The following is a 19,149-nucleotide window of genomic DNA, read 5'->3' as shown; positions in this document are numbered from 1 at the left end:
TAAAATTACTTCACTTGTTAAAGATGTTATCTCCCTAAACTCCCAGTCAGTGGCATTAAGAAAGTCTGGCACGAGAACACTGGGCTGTAATGATGCCCCCTCAAAATTAGTGTGCCAGTATGAACTCTGTGCCGTTTTCTTTGCCTATTTCAAGGGCATCTCCTCTTCTGTTCTCAGTCAGGTGCTCAAGCTAAAACCCTGGACACTTCCACTTTCTTTCTTATATGCCACATTGAGTTAAGCAGCCAAGCCTCTTCTTTACACCTCCTAGATGTCTGTCCCCTCTTCTCCACTCCCACTGTCCTCACCATCTCTCACCTGGACCATTGAAAGAGACCCCTAAGTGACCTCCAGGATTCTGATCTCTCTACTGTCACTGTCCCATCTCTTCATCAGAACGCTGCTGGCTAAGTGACAAATATAATATATCCCTTAAGCCACCCATTGGTTCCATATTATCTTTGTTTTAGAGTTCCCATTTCTTAGCAAACAATATTGTGCAGAGGACAGTTTAGGGTTACACTTTGTCCTTACTTAAGTGACAATTTCAATTTCCTATACACCCAGGGAGACCTTCACTTTCTCATAGATATTTTGCCAAAAATCAAGGGAACAATTTTATAGGAAAAAGATAGTGAAATAAGCAAAATAATTTTTTTCTGCACTGTAAAAATAACTAAACTGAGGATGAAATTGTTACCGTAAATTGTGCTGAAGTTCTGTTCAGCTCCTGTTTGTGTGTTTGGGGGCTGTGGGTAATTTCCCATTATGTGATTTTTCTGGTTTCATGCCATAAAATACTTGTAATAAATAGAAACACACATAGCATCTCAAGAAGTTAAAGGTAATCAGGATTGGAGACGAATCTCGCTAGGTGGTTTTAGGATTCAGAAATAGATAATTACGATGAGAAAGAAGTGGAGGATAAATAGTTCTCTCAATCCATATCTTTGGCGATTCTTCCTTTTACCTCAGTTGGAAAATGAAAATTCTTTTAGTGGGAGAGCCATGGAGGGATAGAACATATTTATCAAAGTTTCAACATTTTCAAAATGGCTAGATCACTTTTTTTATCAGGATGAAGGAGGAATAGTCACACCAGCAGCTGCACTCCATCAGTTATCAAACATTTCTCAGGCATCTACCGTGTGCCTCACAAATAATAAGCAAGTCTTTACAGATAATTAGTTTCATGTATGTGAAGTACTGCAAAGGAGTAATATCAGTTGCATGTGAAGGACCTGTCATAGGTCAGGGAGCTGTCTGAGGACATGATGTTGAAGACAGATGGGAAAGACAAGAAACCAGATGGAGACCGATAGGAAAGGTGTTCCAGGCAGAAGGAACAGCATGGAAGAGAATGGAACTGAGAAAATCTCGAAAGCTAGAATCTGAGGAAACCAAAAGAGAGGGGACGTTAAGAAAAAGATGAGCTGGGGAGTTAAGCAGGGACCTTCTTGCCTTTATTAAGAATTGTAGACAGTATTCAAACTAGAAGCTAGAGCTAGTTGTGGAATTGCCATCACTGTGGAAATCAATGTAGACATTAGATAGCAGTAATGAAAAGTCTTTGTGTGCAGAGACCACATTTTAATCATCTTATCACTGGTGTCTAGCACAGAGCCTCGCCATGGTTGATGCTAAGGAAATGTTTGCTGACTGAACAGAAGCATTTGAGCAGCATAGCACTTTCATGGCTGTTACCTCAGTGAAGTCTCAAATCGATGCTAGGTCTAGGTGTACTATACCTGTTCTACTATGAGCAAGACAGGGCTCAGAGCGACACTTGTAGGGGTACCCAGGGGAAGGAGCCGGAGGAGCCAGGTCCTGTCATTCCCTGCCCACTATACTAGTGAGGAGGACTGACTTGATGTTGCCAGCTTTTTAACTTTATTAAATTAGGATGTTTAATCTTTTTAAATAATCAATTTAAATGTTTCTATTACGAACATTTTTAAGCATATGCAAGATTAGAATTTTACAAAGAATGCTCATGTACTTGTGACCCATATTCAATAATGGTCAAGTTTGCCAGTTTGCATCATACAGCACCTAAAGTATTTTCTTTGCTGATGTATTTTAAAACAAATCCAACATTTATCCCTTTTCATCTCTACAGTACTCAGAAACTATAAAGAAAAAAGAGAGAACATGTTCTTATATTACCACAATGCTATTATCACACCCAACAGAATTTAAAATAATTCTTGGTATGATCTAATACGCAGTTTATAATGACTTAAATTTTTCTTTTTCCTAATCAGGATCCAAACAAGCACTATACGTTACATTTGGTGGTTATGCCTCTTAAGTATAAAAAGGACATTTTAACAACAAAAAAGTAAGAAAGAAATACTTTTAAAGACAAAAAACCCCACAGTCTATTATGTAAGTTTAGATTTATGAAGTGCTCCTACCCTCAGCCTTATTTTTCATGCGGTGACATGGCCCTGCTCTGTGCAGCCGCTCCTGGGAATCCATGCCCGAAATCGGTGCAGATTCTGCAGTATCAGAGGCAGGGTCGATTGCTGTCTCTCCTGAGCATCTCCTGCCTCCCCGCAACCCTGTAAGTGCCCAGTGCGTGCTCATTAGACAGAGGGCAGCAAGTGAACCTGTCAGTCAGCCCCAAGTCTGGTGAACCTGCACCAACAGGAGCCATGGTTTCCAGGTGACTTCGCGTCTTAAACCCAGAATCACACTAATGACATACTGAGAAGCTTTCATTTGGGAAGTGTATTGGAGAGACTGAACAAAGCCTTTTCGTTTTGATCTTACCAGCCTGCCTTATAGAATTCACTATAGGTATGAATCTATAGCTTTATCAGAAATTGGTTATTAACTGGTTACTTAGGATGACCAAGCCAAATAGCCACGGACCTGTACATGTCAGGAGCAAAAGAGGGAATAGCACTGTCACTTGTAGAGCAAAGTGTAGTATCAGTGTAGTGAAAAAAGCTGGTTGAGGCTGAAACTAGACTTGGATTCAAATCCCAGCTCTGCTGTGTGACCTTGGGTGAATTGTCTAGCCTCTCTAAGCCTCCATTTTCTCTTAGTGTTCTTCCTGTTGTGCTTCTATTTATCTAGGAATGGTGGGTTATCCTCCAAGATAATATGTATATGTATTTCTCAAGATGCTATTAAAGGATAAATCTGATAGGAATGTTGTGGAAGCAAGACAGATATTTGTACTCCTTATGTCATATCCAGGGGGTCTGCCAACCTGCCTACCTCTAGAGCCAGACTGCTTTATCTTCTTTCTCTGCCCTGGTCTATAATTAGGCAAGAATATCATCTTTTTCACTGGGCAAGATCTAACTGATTATTACTGCAGAAGAACACAGGAAGCTTGAACATTATTATTTTAGCTTCTAGCTCCATGATTTTAATACGAAAGAAGGAACAGGACAAATCCAGCAAAGATTTAACATTTGTATTTGCCAAGGAAGCATTTCTTATCTGGTTGGATATAGTCTTAAGCACTTTGCCTTAAATTAGAAGGCACAGCTCCTTGATCCTTCTTCTGATGTACCATTAGCTATGAATCACATCAATTAACTACAGCCTGTGCATCCCAGCTCTGAGCCTTTCACCCAACCTGCCAGCAAAACCTTCAGAGAGAATTGCCATTGTCAGCTAGGCCCTAATGATATCAGAAGTTTCCATTTTCCCCTCAGAGTTTCACGTCTCCTCTCTTAAGCATGATGCCCTATGTGGCTTTATTTCCATAGCCAAGACAGAAATCAAATTTCACAGCTTTGGGGACAAATTTCAGATACTGAGGAAATATTCTAGGCAGAATGGAAATTTTTAAGAGGCTATATTGATATGAACTGTTGTTATCACTTTATATGGTATTCAGTTTATCAAACATTTTTATATCTGTTTCTTCATTTGATCCTACAACAACCTTGTGATGTAAGCAGGGTGTTAACATTATCCCCATTTTATAAATGAGGAATATAAAGCTTCAAGAGACCTTAGTCTTTTTTCTTTTCCATTTACAAATGTTATCACATTTAATTTTCAAGCAATCTGATGAGGCTGGTGGTGTTTTTCTCTTGTACATATGAGAAAACCAAGTCTTCTCTGGGTTGAGTAACTTGCACAAAATCCATCCTGTGAATTAGTGATGAACTTAAGATTTAAAGTTGAAACCTGTTTATTTCAGAGCTTTAAAAAGAAAAAAATTACACCAGGCTACTCCCAGTTGCCTGAAGACACAGGCTTTGCCAAATTCAAGAAGCTTCTGTGCTGACTCCACTTTGCAATAATCCTGATAATCAAAGAAAATCTGCCTTTATGAATCCATAAAACAAAGCTGGCATGAAGCCAAATTGAAATTTGATGTATCTAATTTTCAGAGTTATACGTGTATAGTACGAAATAGCTGGTTGGGGATTCAGACTGTTGTTTGTCTACAAAACTTACTTCATCTCACACATTAAAGAATTCCTGAGCATTTCCTGAAACCTCTTTAAAGGGTCTCCAGCCAGGATGCGCGAAAAATTGTTCTAGTCAAAACAAATGATCCCAATTGTTCTGAGAAAGAGAGAGAGAAACAATGTATCTTAATTCAGTATATTATTAAAAATTATTCCAAAAGGTCTGATCTACATTGTAGTAGATTTAGTAAACAAAAGGATCATATTTTTCCCCTGAAGTCTTTATTTAGCTTGCCCAATTTAGCAAACATTTATATTAGTATATATTAACTGTTAACTATGTGTCACACTCTGTTCCGAATATTGGGGATACAGAAAAAGCATGACAATGTCTTGCCCTCATGGCGTCCATAACTGAGTTCTTAATGCTCAGTGCTAGAGATCTCTTCCTTTGTGGAGTTCAGAAAAGATAACAGACTCACCCTATTGTCTAGGTTTCCCAGTTATAGTTGGATTCTAGGGAATTTAGTTTTGAATCTGTTTATCTCTTTCTCTCTGTCTCCCTGTCTCTCTCTCTGTGTCACACACAGCGCACACATGCACACACACACATACACACACACAGTAGTTTGGATCAGAAGTAAGCCAAACAACATCTGTAAATCTTCGGCAGTGGAAAATTCCATGTCACCACTTTAACGCAGAAGCAGGATGGCAACCTGAGAGATAAGTCAGGAGTTGGGGTAAAAGGCTAATTAAATCCTTAGGCAGAATTGTGGAGATCCACAGGCTGAAAATCCTTCCAGTGGCCAGAGGTTAGCTCTTTTGATGGCAGGTGGGCATGCCAGTACACATATGGGAGGGAAGCTAGTCTTCTATAGCAGTCTATAAAAACAGCAGCCTTCCCAGCATGACTACCTGAAAAACAGCCAGAGTCTGAAAGCTCTAAAGCTGTCTCTAAAGTTTGATGTAACATGGTGCGGCCTCTTATTTATTTATTTATTTATTTAATTTATTTTTTTGGCTGCGTTGGGTCTTTGTTGCTGCGCACGGGCTTTCTCTAGTTGCGGCAAGTGGGGGCTACTCTTCATTGTGGTGCACAGGCTTCTCATAATGGTGGCTTCTCTTGTTGCAGAGCACAGGCTCTAGGCATGCAGGCTTCAGTAGTTGTGGCACGTGGGCTCAGTAGTTGTGGCTCGCGGGCTCTAGAGCACAGGCTCAGTAGTTGTGGCGCACGGGCTTAGTTGCTCTGCGGCATGTGGGATCTTCCCAGACCAGGGCTTGAACTTGTGTCCGCTGCATTGGCAGGCGGATTCTTAACCACTGCGCCACCAGGGAAGTCCGCATGGTGGGACCTCTTCTGTGCCTATCTGGCTCTGAAATTTCGGGGCAAATGAAAAAAGAAGAGGTGGTGAAATGGGAACTTTTGATTCTTTTCTGAGCTCCAAGTAAATAGAATTATTTTTGTATCATTCTTTATACAAAAGAATTGTGACAAAGTATTGCTTCTTGGGCTTGAGACATAACCAGTATTCTATGGCCATCCTCCCATGCATGCCTATTTGGTTAAGAGTCTAGTGGAGAATAACATGTCTCATATTTTCCTGAAGAAAATACTTTTCATACTTTTCAGTATGGTCTCATAGTTTTTAATTTTTAAAGTAAAATTGTCTATAATCTTTTGCAAAAAAAAGAAAAGAGTCTAGTGGAGAAAGAGCAGTGATATATATGTTTGGAATTTTCTAGTTTTAAGCACTTTTATCATATTACATTGGTTATAAGGCTAACATTTTCCCCCTTTTACACCCATACATGTCAGCTTGTGAAATCCGAGTGAGTCTTGAGTCCACCCTCTCCAAAAACAGTACTATTATTAATTGGCACTGCTTTTTGAAATCAATACTGCTTAAAAAGATGAAAATGAAGTACATTGTATTAGATATTCAGAACAACTTTGTATAGGTTCAGAGAAGATTTCCCCATTTTACAAAGGAGTAAACAGCATCTCTGAGAGGTTGAGGGATTTTCCCAACATCACTCAGAGCCAAGACTCAAATCCAGAACTTTGATTCCAGGGTACGGCTTTGAGACCCTAGTTGCTCTTCTCACTCTACCAGTAACCATACAGTCTTTCACAAAGATTTAACCTGCCTCAGTTTCTCCATTGTAACATGTATCTAACTGTATTGGCTTCTTCGAAGGTATCTCATTACTATTTAGAAAGTGCTTGATACACATATAGGAGCAGAAATCTAAGTGGCAGATGCTCTTTTTATATTCACTCCAAGGAACCGGAAAATTAAAGGCTATGTACGAGCCTGTGTGTGAGCTCCTTAAGGCAAAGAACCGCCCAGTGGATTCAGTATCCCTAGCAAGTAGCATTGTGCCTGGCATGTAATAAACCCTGAAGAAATGTTTGCTGAATAAATGAAGGAAGGTATTTCCCCCAAAGAAATGGAAACATTTACAGTTGCTCACCTGTATCTCATTGCTGGAACAGTGATCAGATGCTATGCTAAGAATAGGTATAAACTATTCTGCCTGGCCCTGGTGACAACAGTGGTCATGTCCAGGTAAACAATATTGTGATTCCAGTAGACTGCACACCATTGATATTTGCCCCAACCCTACTGGAAGGTGCCCCAAAGCTCGGGCTTCCTTAGCTTATAAGCCACCAAGAACTTCTCGCTCAGGTTTTTCTATTAAAAGCATCACTTCTTGGGTGAGCAGCAGGTGGTCTCTTCAAACTGCTTCCCCTGGAGTGTGGAAGTGGATAACCTGGCAGGAAAGCAGCCTGTTCTGCTTGGATGTACAGAATCCTGCTTACAGCCCAGTGATTTACCAGTTGTTGTTAAAGCTGCACACATATCCATAAAGAGCAAATAGGAATAGGATGCCACCGTCCCCATTAGTGTGACTAAGGACTGGATATGCATTTGTCTTAAGAGGGGCCACCACAGTAACAACAGAAACAACTATCTTACATTTACAAAATGCTTCATGTCAAATCTCATTTTGATTCTCACACCACTTTGTGAGAGGAATCTCACAATTTACAGATGAGCAAACTGAAGCCCAGAAACTTTCCATGGCCCTGTTGGTAGTAAATGACAGGATTAAGGTTTAAAGCTGGCTTCCCAGCCTAAAATTCCCTGTCCTACTCTGCTCACTGCTTCCTCTGCTAGCTGACAATCATGAGTCAGCTGGATGAGGTCACAGCTGTGGAGGGGTATGCCACTCACCAGCTCACTTCGAGGACGACAGGCCCATGGCTTCATGCTGTAGTCTAACCCAGTGAGCTTATTATTTTCTTCTCAGGCACAAGGCTGGCCATCCGAGCCTTGAAGATGTGAGCAGTTGTTCAGCTTTAATCAATGCAGATTAATCCTATTGCGTTAAACGACCCCAGTCTCCTCACAGGAGGCAGTGCCTCCTTTCCTGCGTGGATGATGGGGTGAATTTGCTTCTGGGTCTCCTTGTTCACACTTGACAAATTGCATAGGAAGCAGGTATATGGCAGGGACCCCTCTCATGTGTAGCACATGGCATTCACACCCTTGCCCTTGCTCCATCCAAGTGTCCATCAGTAGCTAAAGCCTTGAGATGATACCGATGGATGAGGTCACTAATATTCCTGAAAAAGGCAGCAGCTTTGGTACTGTGGTATTTGGTAATGTGGAGCCATCATTCTCCTGACCTCCAGATCACTGAGGATTTGTGAGAGGTCCCTGAGGAGCCATTTAGTGGTTGCCCAGTAGGTGAGTAGTTCCATACTGGTGCCAGGCGTCCCCAAGTACGGCCATCATTGCTCTTTGGCCTGGTAGAGACATCAGTTCATAACAGGCAGAGTAAGGCTGTATTAGGGGGTACTGAGAGCAGACACAGCTTTCCATTTTACCTGGTACAGAAAGGGGTTATGACTTCTGCAAGCAGTGAACAAGAATAGGTGTTGAATTACACGTGAAAATTAACAGGAGGAATTGTCAGTAATTACCAAGAGCCAACCCTTTAGGTCCATCAGCTCTCTCTTGTAACCTTCCCAGCATGTCTTGAAGTAGGTACAGTTATTATTCCTGTTCTACTTATGAGGAAATTGAGCCCAATTTTCACAGTAATGCACAGCTAATAAATGGCAGAGCCAGGATTCTGACCCTATCTACATAATCCAAATCTTCTACCCTGTCTACTATCATTACTCATCATGTCTAAGTGAAAGCAAATGATGTAATTCTAATATGAATATGTCTAGTCAGGAACAACTAGATTTAGATACCCAGGAATGTAGCATTTAAAAAAAAAATATGGCTTATCATTTATAGAGGGGAAAAAAGAACTAACCAGAGGTAATATTTCTTTTTTTTCCCAGTGGATTTGTACTTTTAAAAATTGAAGTATAGTTGATTTACAGTGTTGTGTTAATTTCTGCTGTATAGCAAACTGATTCAGTTATACATGTATACATTCTTTTTTTATGTTCTTTTCCATTATGGTTTAGCACAAGATATTGAATATAGTTGCCTGTGCTGTATGTTAGGACCTTGTTGTTTATCCCTTCTACATATAAAAGCTTATGTCTGCTAACCCCAACCTCCCACTCCATTCCTCCCCCAACCTTCTCCCCCATGGCAACCACAAGTCTGTTCTCTGTGTCTGTGAGTCAGTTTCTGTTTCATTTGTGTTATATTTTAGATTCCACATATAAGTGATATATGGTATTTGTCTTTCTCTTTCTGACTTACTTAGTATGATAATCTCTAGTTGCATCCATGTTGCTGCAAACGACATTATTTCATTCTTTTTATGGCTGAGTAGTATTCCATTGTATATATGTACCACATCTTCTTTATCCATTCATCTGTTGATGGACATTTAGGTTGTTTCCATGTCTTGGCTATTGTGGATAGTGCTGCTATGAACATACAGGTGCATGTATCTTTTTGAATTAGAGTTTTGTTCAGATATATGTCCAGGAGTGGGATTGCTGGATCATATGGCAATTCTTTTTTCTTAAATTAATTAATTAATTAACTTATTTATTTAGTTATTTTTGGCTGTGCTGGGTCTTCGTTGCTGTGCATGGGCTTTCTCTAGTTGCGGCGAGCGGGGGCTACTCTTTGTTGTGGTGTGTGGGCTTCTCACTGCGGTGGCTTGCCTTGTTGCGGAGCACAGGCTCTAGGCACACGGGCTAGAGTGCAGGCTCAGTAGTTGTGGCGCACGGGCTTAGTTGCTCCACAGCATGTGGGATCTTCCCGGACCAGAGCTCGAACCCTTGTCCCCCGCATTGGCAGGCGGATTCTTAAGCACTGCACCACCATGGAAGTCCTGGCAATTCTATTTTTAATTTTTTTGAGGAACCTCCATACTGTTTTCCATAGTGGCTTAAGGTCCTGCTTCTTTAATACAGTTTCCCACCTCAGCATTATCCTGCTTAATTTCCTTGTCAGTGTCCCATTCAAGAAGTAAACTCCTTTAGGTTCTTTTTCAAAAGTATATGCTATGCACCTAGTACAATCCCATGTGTAGGGAAGGAGGAATGATTGACCTTGAGGCTGGAGAAACAGAGATGAGTGAGGCATACCCACTCTCTAAGGTGTTTATGGGACAATAAAGGAGAGGACCAGCATGCACATAATACAGTAGGTGAAAGGAAGGAGAGTGAGATTTTAGGAGAGAGGGGTAGAGAATTGAGGAGGCCTTAGGCTCTAAGGGAGAATTGTGGTGTTTTAATAGGTACTAAGATGTGATGGAGGCAGACTGACCTCACAGAGATCCAGGGTTGAATTCTAGCTCCATGTCCAATGAGCTCTGTTACCTAGAAGCTTTGTGACTTTGGTGAAGTTAGTTAACCTCTCTGAACCTGTTTCCTCACCTCTAAAATAATATGCTTACCTCAGAGCTTTGTTAGGAGAAATAACATAATTTTTAAGTATGTAGCACAGAAACTAGTCTATTGCAGGTGCTCAGTAAACATGAATTTTCCTTTAGAATATATAAAGATTGAGCACTTTAAAATCTCATTAGAATGTTCTCCTGAGTGTTAGGAATTTATTGGAAAATATCCCAAAGGGGAGGGCATGGATGTGAATGAAACATTTGGGGAAAGAAGAGGGAATTAAGATTAAATGGACGTGGTAGTGTTAGATTTTTAACTTGTTGAAAATGTAGTTTTTAATACTATTGTAAAACATAAAGAAGGCATACTTCACAATTTATGTATCTACTTTCTTGTTTATTTCTAGAGCATTTCTAACTTTAAACTTGTTTATCTATGAGAGGCTGGAGACATAGCCCCTCTCCTCTCTGTCTCTGTCTCTCTCTCACACATGCATACACACACACCATTTATATTTGTAAACTCAGATCTTACTGTTTTTGCTTTGATGAAATTACTTGTAAAGCTTTATTTTTCAAAAAGGAGCAAAGAGGGATAAACACTTCTGAGTACAGGATTTGTGTTTAACATGATTGTCAAAGTGGAGAAGTTGAGAACAAGATGGATTCCAATGAAGACAAATACAATACAATACAATACAATACAACACACAATATAATACCTCCCCATCCATAGTGGGGAATGTAAACACCATAGAATACGATGTAGAATAAACATTTCAAAAGGATGGTAGAAAACATTTTGGGGATCTAATGAGCCATACAGTAAGGAGAACACAGGAAGAGCTGAATAAAGTGCTGATCGCATACAAGTTAAGTATCAGAGAACTGTTTCCAAAATGTATGACATGGCTGAGATGGGGAGAGCGTAGAGACTGCCAAGAGAATAGTAAAAATAACAGTGGGATTTGGGAGTGGCCGTAATTAGACAGAAGTAAAGCCTTGAAATTAGGCAGAATAATTAGCCTTGAAAAAAAAAGTCCTAGAGGAGAAGCATCTTGTCTTTCTTCATTTAAAAAAAAAACCTTAATATTGAAAACAGGCAATTTCAGTCCTACAGGCATTTTAGAACTGAATTCATTTCAGTTCTGCTCACTTCCTCATTCATTATTTATTAATTCATTCATTCAGAAAATGTTTATTGAGCACCTATTATTAAATGCCTCCTGCATACCAGACACTAGGTTAGGAACAGGGAAAGCCTTGGTGAGCTCAGTCTAATGGGGAAGGTGAGCAATGATGCAAATGACTGCAGTTTGGTGTGATAAGTACAGTAAAGTAGCCAAGTGGCTGTATGTAGTCGAGGACTGGCACTGAATTAGGTGTTTCGGTGGGGTGGGGGGATGGTTGGAGGTGGGATTTCAGGTTTTTGTCATGATAATAAAGTCATCGAATGGTAAAGGGGTTGTCCTGGGAACAGACGGCAGATTCAGTGATTCTTAGGGGCGATGCGTGGTGTTTAGCTGGTGACAGTGTGGAGCGTGGCTCAGAAGGAACAGAGAGTTCCAGCTCTGTGTTCCAGGCTAGATTATTTTCTCCAAAAAATGCTAATGGGGGCTGTGTGACTCTGTGCAAAGCTTTGGCTGGTACTCATGCTGTAGTGCTGTACAGACCTGCCATGAATGTGCTCACGTACACCAAGATCCCTGTCTGACACCAAAGGCTGTCATATGGGAATTGTTAAATAAATTATAGTCTAAACTGTGGAATGTAATTAAGGGTATTAAGAAACATGATACTTATTATTTGAGAGAGGGTAGGAAAAGATCCAAGTTACACTGTTAAAAAGGGAGGAAAAAACATTAGCATAATATATAATTAAGATCTTATATGTGTGGGGGAGTATGTATATATTCAAATGAATTGAGAAATGTCTGCGGAAGTCCAGCACCCTCCAGCTATGTACCTATAGGCTATGCTACAGGGAAGGACAGCAGTGAGAGAGAAGAAGGGGGGGTGGGGACCTCTCATTTTTTATTCTGTGTTTTTCTATACGGTTCACATTTTTACAACATCCATGGACTTCGTTTTATAATGTAAATAAGAAATGAAATAATGCCTATGAAGCCCTGAACGTGGCATCTGCCATGTGGCTGGCAATAAATATTAATTGGATATTAATAGGATGGCAAGAAAATATGACTTGCTCAGAATGATTTAAATCTGCATATAGCATCATATTTATGGTTGTAAATGTTTTCTCTCTCTGCTAGAATGAAATGAAATAAATATCTTAAATTATGGTTAATAGATTTTAGGTTAAATAGGTATTCTGCTTATTTAAACATTTAGGATTTAATTATTCAAAGAGAAGTTTTGAACAGGAAGTCTTCCAAATCTAGGTAATATCAGACTTCGCCTAAGCACCAGAAATTTCCCGTCAGTTAGTGTTGTCTGTAGAGCACTAAACTTTAAAAACATTTAACATTCAGAATTTATTGTTGTCTATCGTTGAAAACCAAGGTCAAATCATTTTCTTTATGAAATTCCATGCCACAACAGCCAACAGATATTCAGTAAATTGAATTTAAATTTAATTTTTTGGAACTTTTTATTATAAAAAATTTGAAGTACACTGTAAGTAGATCATCTTGTATTATATTCATTTAGTCATTCTTGTTTTTGTGAAAAGTTAAGAATAAATTGAATTGAAAATCACATTGTTTTCTGAAATGTATTGAGGACCTCTGTGAAAATTCTTCATACTTTAAATTCTCCGAAAGCAAGACACAGTTGTGCCAGGGAGGTGACAGACCAAGTTGGGATCAAGAACACGGAAACTTCAAAAGCCATTTCTTTTTCTATGCTCATTGTCTTACTAAGTGTCTTAAAACCTATTTTTCTTTCTTTATTTTTATTGGATTGATATGGTGAAAAATTTTTTCCTGTGATGATATAGCGTATTTTAATAATTATATTTCCTTGATTTTTTTAGACCCATATATTTTTTTCTTTGAATGTTTCTAAAATAGATTTACTATTTTCTAACCCTGATCTCCTGAGAAGCTGATTTAAATATATTGTGTGTGTTAGAATTGATGAAGTTTGGCATGTGATGTTTTATATTAAAGCTATAAGGCAAAGTTGAGGTATGATCCCAAGTAATCAGCTTCTAAGAGCCCCCCAGGGGGAAAAAAACTTAGCAAAATTAAATGGCGTTTTTTACACAGTTCATCACCAAACACTTGATACTCTGGTCTGTCTGGCTGAGGGTAACTAGAGACTCACCTCAGCCCCTATACTATTGGTAATCCCATGAACTTTTGGGGTTTTTTACCCTCTCATTTCTAAATTAAGCCTATTATTTAGAGATAATTATAGATTCACATGCAGTTGTAAGAAACAATACAGGGAAATCCTATGTACCTTTTACTCAGTTTTCCCCAGTGGTAACATTTTAGAAATCTGTAGCATGCTATCACAAGCAGGATGTTGACATAGACATAATCCATCAAATTTATTCCAGTTTTCCCAGCTTTACTTGTAATCATTTGTATGTATGTGTGTGTGTGTGTGTGTGTGTAGTGAGTTCTGTGCCATTTTATCACACGTGCAAGTACCTCTATCCATGACCACAGTCAAGACAGGAAGCATTTCTGTCACCAACAAGGATACCTTGTGTAGCCCATTTATAAAAACACCCACCTCCTCCCCCATGGACTTTTCATATATTGGGATTTGGTGGTGGTGTTTTTGAGTTACCTTTTGGGAAGTAACTGGTTTGTTCTTTCCCTCTTGTGAATGTCTCCAAATAAATAATATGAAAGTGAACCTTCTGTGTTCCTCCATTCTTGCATTGTGCATCTCCCCATGGCTTGGCAAAGGGACCAACAGCAGGGACGAAGGGTTGCCTTGAGTGTGCAGTATTTCTAACTTGCTGAAGGCACAGAACCAAATTTGCCACCTCCGTTTCCATTCCCAGATTACGCTCGATTTGAGGCCAAAATCCATGACCTACGAGAGCAGATGATGAACCACAGCATGAGCTCCGGGTCCGGGTCCCTGCGAACCAATCAGAAACGCTCTCTCTATGTCAGGTAGGCAACGGTGTATTTCTTACTGTGATCTGTACTTGTGAGCCATCAGCTTGGGGAGACAAAGGTGACGCCTTATAGCAACGGGACACGTGTTCTTGACTAACCTACGCTCGTCAATACACCACTGTAAGACCTTAAGTTTAACCATTCTGAAGAAATTTTTGAAATGTCATTAATTATGTTAAATTAGTTAAAGGCCCCTGCTTTTAACAAGTTCTTTGACCATGTTGTGATCCAGGGTAAAGTTCTTAGCATAGGTTGTAGTAAAAATAATGAGAAGAAATATTTTCAGTTCTGATACATCTTAAATTGAATATGTGGGCCAAAGCCCTGGACATTTGCTTGCCATCAATATGGGAAGAAAATATTCTCATATTGCTTCCTGGGCTGTTTGACATCTATGCATTAACTTTGGTGTATTGATTGGAAATCAGAAGTACTCTCTCAAAGAGCTATGTGGTTTTTTTCTTAAAGTTTTGGTAGAATGACTTTCTTCTGTGGCATCTCATTACCAGTTGATTCTCAAACCACAAAAGTTACTTGTTCCTTGCCTGACAAAACTCATTAATTTACCAGAAAAAAGATGATTGATTGAACTTGAAATGCCTTGTGGTCTTTCATCCCTATAGTTAACTCTTGAGTAAGATCCATCATCACTCAACTATAACATGCACCTCTTAGCATAAGCCTTCTATATTCCTCCCCAAATATACTTCATCAGTGCTGATTACACTTGAAAAAAAACCCCAGAAAACTGTACACTTGCAAACTGTAAAAACTCAGTGAATTTGAAGTATCCAGTTCTTTCTTAAAAATAATTCACCACGGACTTCCCTGGTGACGCAGTGGTTAAGAATCCACCTGCCAATGCAGGGGACACGGGTTCGAGCCCTGGTCCGGGAAGATCCCACATGCTGCGGAGCAACTAAGCCTGTGCGCCACAAGTACTGAGCCTGCGCTCTAGAGCCCGCGAGCCACAACTACTGAGCCCACGTGCCACAACTACTGAAGCCCGCACGCCTAGAGCCAGTGCTCCATAACAAGAGAAGCCACCGCAATGAGAAGCCCGCGCATTGCAACGAAGAGTAGCTCCTGCTCGCCACAACTAGAGAAAGCCCGTGCGCAGCAATGAAGACCCAACACAACCAAAAATAAATAAAATTGATTCTTTAAAAAAAAAAATAATAATAATAATAATTCACCATATTTCTTTGAGGATTTTATGTCATATTAAAGGATTAATTCCTAGTTTTTCATAAAATCTAGGAAAATCTTCCTAATTCCACTTGGAAACTATTCCTCATTCCACTATCATTCAACTAAGAAGAATGATGACTTACAATAATAATAATGTAAGTATTAACAGCCAAAGGGGGAGAGTGATGTCCAGTTAATGGTGCAGATGAATCCAGGTATCAGTGGAGGAACCATGCCCATCCTTACTGTATTCTCTCTCCCTCAGGATCTGGTCTGACTCCCACCTAGGGTCATATCCTCCTGCTCTGAAATTTCACTGTCTTTTCTTGACATGAGGTGCATGTTATAGACATTAATTTATGTACTTGGATTGACTTGTCCTGTTGGTTCCACTTTGGCTATAAAGTTATCTTTTGTGTGTATTAGGTAGGCACAGCAGGGCCAAGAAGGGAGCAGGATTCCAGAAGGCGGCAGGTTCTCGAAGGCCTTGATTTGCTGGCCTCTCTGACAAGCATAGAGTCCCTTCTTATTCCAGGGAGTTCCAGTACCTCAGAAGTCCTGAGATTTAAAATAAAAAAAACCCAGAATATCAATGTCCCAAATTTGTTCAACTGCATTTTGGAAGATTATTTTGATACATTTCTGTGTAATCTGTGAAAGGAACTATTGAGGACCACCCTAGAACATGTCTTGTAGTGACGTCACAAATATGATGGAAAGTAGCTGTTTCTGTTCTCCTTACTTGTGTTGTATTGCTATTCTTTGTGATATAAAATATTTTCTAATCTTGAAATGTTTTAGTCTTGGGTAGCAAATTAGGAAAAGCCAATTAGGTTAGTAGGTTAGAGATAAATCAGCTAATAAAAATGGAATGGTTATATAGAATAAAACTGGAAGGAAACATTACCATATTGTTGGTATCTTGTTAAAAAATAGAATGCATAAAAATGTCAATGTACTGGAAGGAGTTTGCCAAAAATATACTGGTAATAGCTTAGTCCTTTTAATTAAGTTGTGGAGGATTAGGAAAATTAAATGAAGTGCTATGATGCTATTATATAAGATTAATAGACTTATTTGAAATAGTAGTGTTACTCAGAATCAGACCTTTATTCTCTAAAATGGTAAATAAAACTATAACATACAAAAGAGATGAAGACTTAAGGTAATAAAGAATGTTACCTTGTTAACATTCTAATAGTTGGAGGTCATATTGAAAGGAGGAACTACTTTTAAATGAGGCTCAAAAATAGCTGACACTTCATGGGAAATTTCCCAAATTATTTCTTCACAAGATACCAAAAGTGTCTTGTAGAGGGCCGACCTCAGTATCTAAATGACTTTTAGAGGCATAGAATTGAAAAAGATATGGACCATGAATAGAGTAAAATCAGAGGGAAAGAACTTACAAGATTCCCTGGCCTTGTTCTCATGCAATGTGATAAATTAATTTAAATTAATTAATTAATTTCATTAATTAATAAAATGAAATGAAATGGCAAGGCCTAAAGGGGATTCTTACTAAAAATGATTCAGTATGTTTGTTTGTTTGTTTGTTTTACACCAGTTTTAGCTATAGGATTTTCATAGATATGCTTGTTTCATCCAGATCGCTTGACTAGAACTAGTGCCAGTTGATTGTGCTTATTTTAGAAAGTCAACTAGTTGCTGTCTCAGAATAAATCAGTAGCAGAATTTCTCTGATTATATAAACATCAGATGGTGAGCATGTCTCTTTAATCTGAGAATGACACCCTGGAGTATTATTCTCTTTATTCTGCTCAGCTTTATGTAATTCTAGGGCTGGAACCTTAGCTATCACCAGGCCCACTGTTGAATTTGCAGAAGGGGAAACTGAGGCCCCGGGGGGGAAGGGATTTGCCCGGGACCCCACAGCCATTTGGTGGCAGAGTTAGATGTCCTGCCTCCCAGTGCCACATCACTCCCCTGCCCAGGGCTCAGCTTATGCGTATCAGCTGTTGAATGCACTTTGGCTATGAATCCCAGTGTGCTTCCGTCAGCACAGTGGCTGACTCTTGGATTAAGGAGTGGATTAGCTGAGAGGAGAAATTCAAACAGAAACCTCTTTGGGGTTTTTACGCAGGATAAACTGTACTATAGGGATTTCATAGGGGATTTCTTTAGTACTATTCATATTCTTCCATGAAGCCGAAACCTAAACCAGAAAGCAAGCAGCTTCTTTGTTCTGTAGTAAACAATTTAGCTGACTTAGTAGAACATTTGTTTGCACCACAAAACCACCCTTTCCCTTGGAGTTACCTCCTCTTCCCTATGTACACAACACATGCACACGCACACACTCTCTCTCTCTCACACCTCACACTCCCAACATTAGCCCTGTGTTGACCGCGTCCAAGACAGTGAGTGCGTCTTCTCAGGATCGCGCAGAAGTTGGCCTCATTCCCCTACTAGAAGTGGTCCTCCCTGGTGATGGCGATTTATTTGCCTGACAGTGTGGAAGAGAGAGGGAGGGAACTAGCACATCTGAGCCAGGCGGTGTTGTAAACTTGAGCCAACCCTCTCTATTTACCAATCTAGTTGTAATCATTTTCCTTCTTTTAATCTTTTTTGTAAGGTGCTTGAAGTGCTTTGGTAGTGCCATGCAAATGGAGTTGATTGTCGCTAATGATAATACTGTACATGTTGTATGCTAGTGATTTGCATCTATTTGATTTAATGATCTATGCGTATTGTGTATTTCCTGCATTGTGAAACATATGTAGTTGTAGAACCTTAAAAGTAAATAAAATATTAAAAATTTGAATAAAATATTTTTCAAAATGCTCCACAAGTACATTATCAGTTCTTCAGCCATAGATTCACTTGGGCTCCTGAACCACTGGAATACGGGTTTCGGGTTTTGTTGCATGTACTTTGGGGCTCCCCATATGGGCAGGTTGAGGTCTCCCTACCTCTAAAATATGCACTCCCCTTCTTCTCATCGGTTGTTAAATGCATCCCTATAGCAGAACAAGGCTTTTCCTGCTACTAATAGGAATGCACCTTTATATCTAAAAGCTATGAAGAAAGGTCAGAGATACAGGGGATTAAATTCACACAGAAGTGCAAATGGCTAAAGAGAGATCCTTTCTTCTGATAAAAGAGAGCAAGAGCACCCAGGACACTGGGAGAATGGAGAGGGGAAGAAAGAAAAGCAGGTAAGTCCACCAATGGGGAGTAAAAGGTCCCAGGAAAGAATACAAAAGAGAAACTTGGCCCATGTTCATTTGTTAATAAAAGGTATCGATTTTGAGAGTTAAGTGAATAAGCTTTCTGTTGTGAATTTGGGTTTTGTTTGTTTGTTTGCTTCATATTTGGAGCATTTTGTGAATTTATGTTTAGTCAGTTACTATAATCTATTTATACATTCGTCAAGCATTTTTTGAGTGTGTATTCTGTGCCAGGACCTATAATGGACATTGAGGACCCAGCAGTAGAAGTCATGTTTCGTGTCCCCAAGGAACTCACATCTAGTGGGGGCGACAGATGAGGGGAAGACAATCACAGTGCAGTGTAGTGTGAAAAGTTAGCTCTAGAAAGGCCGAGAACCTTTACTGCTGCCTTATATAAGGATATCTGAATTGATTCTTGAAGATTTTATATGAGTTAATCCAGAGGCC

The 19,149-nt window shown here is 39.5% G+C and overlaps 1 protein-coding gene across 10 annotated transcripts in view; it reads left to right on the top strand.

The window, feature by feature from the left end:
- DLG2 (discs large MAGUK scaffold protein 2) overlaps window positions 1-19,149 on the top strand; it is a 1,232,045-nt gene that overhangs the window by 1,057,788 nt on the left and 155,108 nt on the right. For 9 of the 10 annotated variants that reach the window (XM_057552562.1, XM_057552552.1, XM_057552555.1 and 6 more), the window contains one exon: window positions 14,197-14,311. In XM_057552562.1, the coding sequence (XP_057408545.1) occupies window positions 14,197-14,311 (115 nt within the window). Of the gene's footprint in view, window positions 1-14,196; window positions 14,312-15,934; window positions 18,253-19,149 lie in introns of those variants that run through there. The other variant, XM_057552556.1, reaches the window with a different exon arrangement.

Source organism: Balaenoptera acutorostrata, chromosome 9 (genome assembly GCF_949987535.1).
Source record: "Balaenoptera acutorostrata chromosome 9, mBalAcu1.1, whole genome shotgun sequence".
Classification (NCBI taxonomy): Eukaryota; Metazoa; Chordata; class Mammalia; order Artiodactyla; family Balaenopteridae; genus Balaenoptera; species Balaenoptera acutorostrata.
The sequence above is the reverse complement of the archived record's forward strand: the minus strand, read 5'-3'. Positions and strand labels throughout refer to the sequence as shown.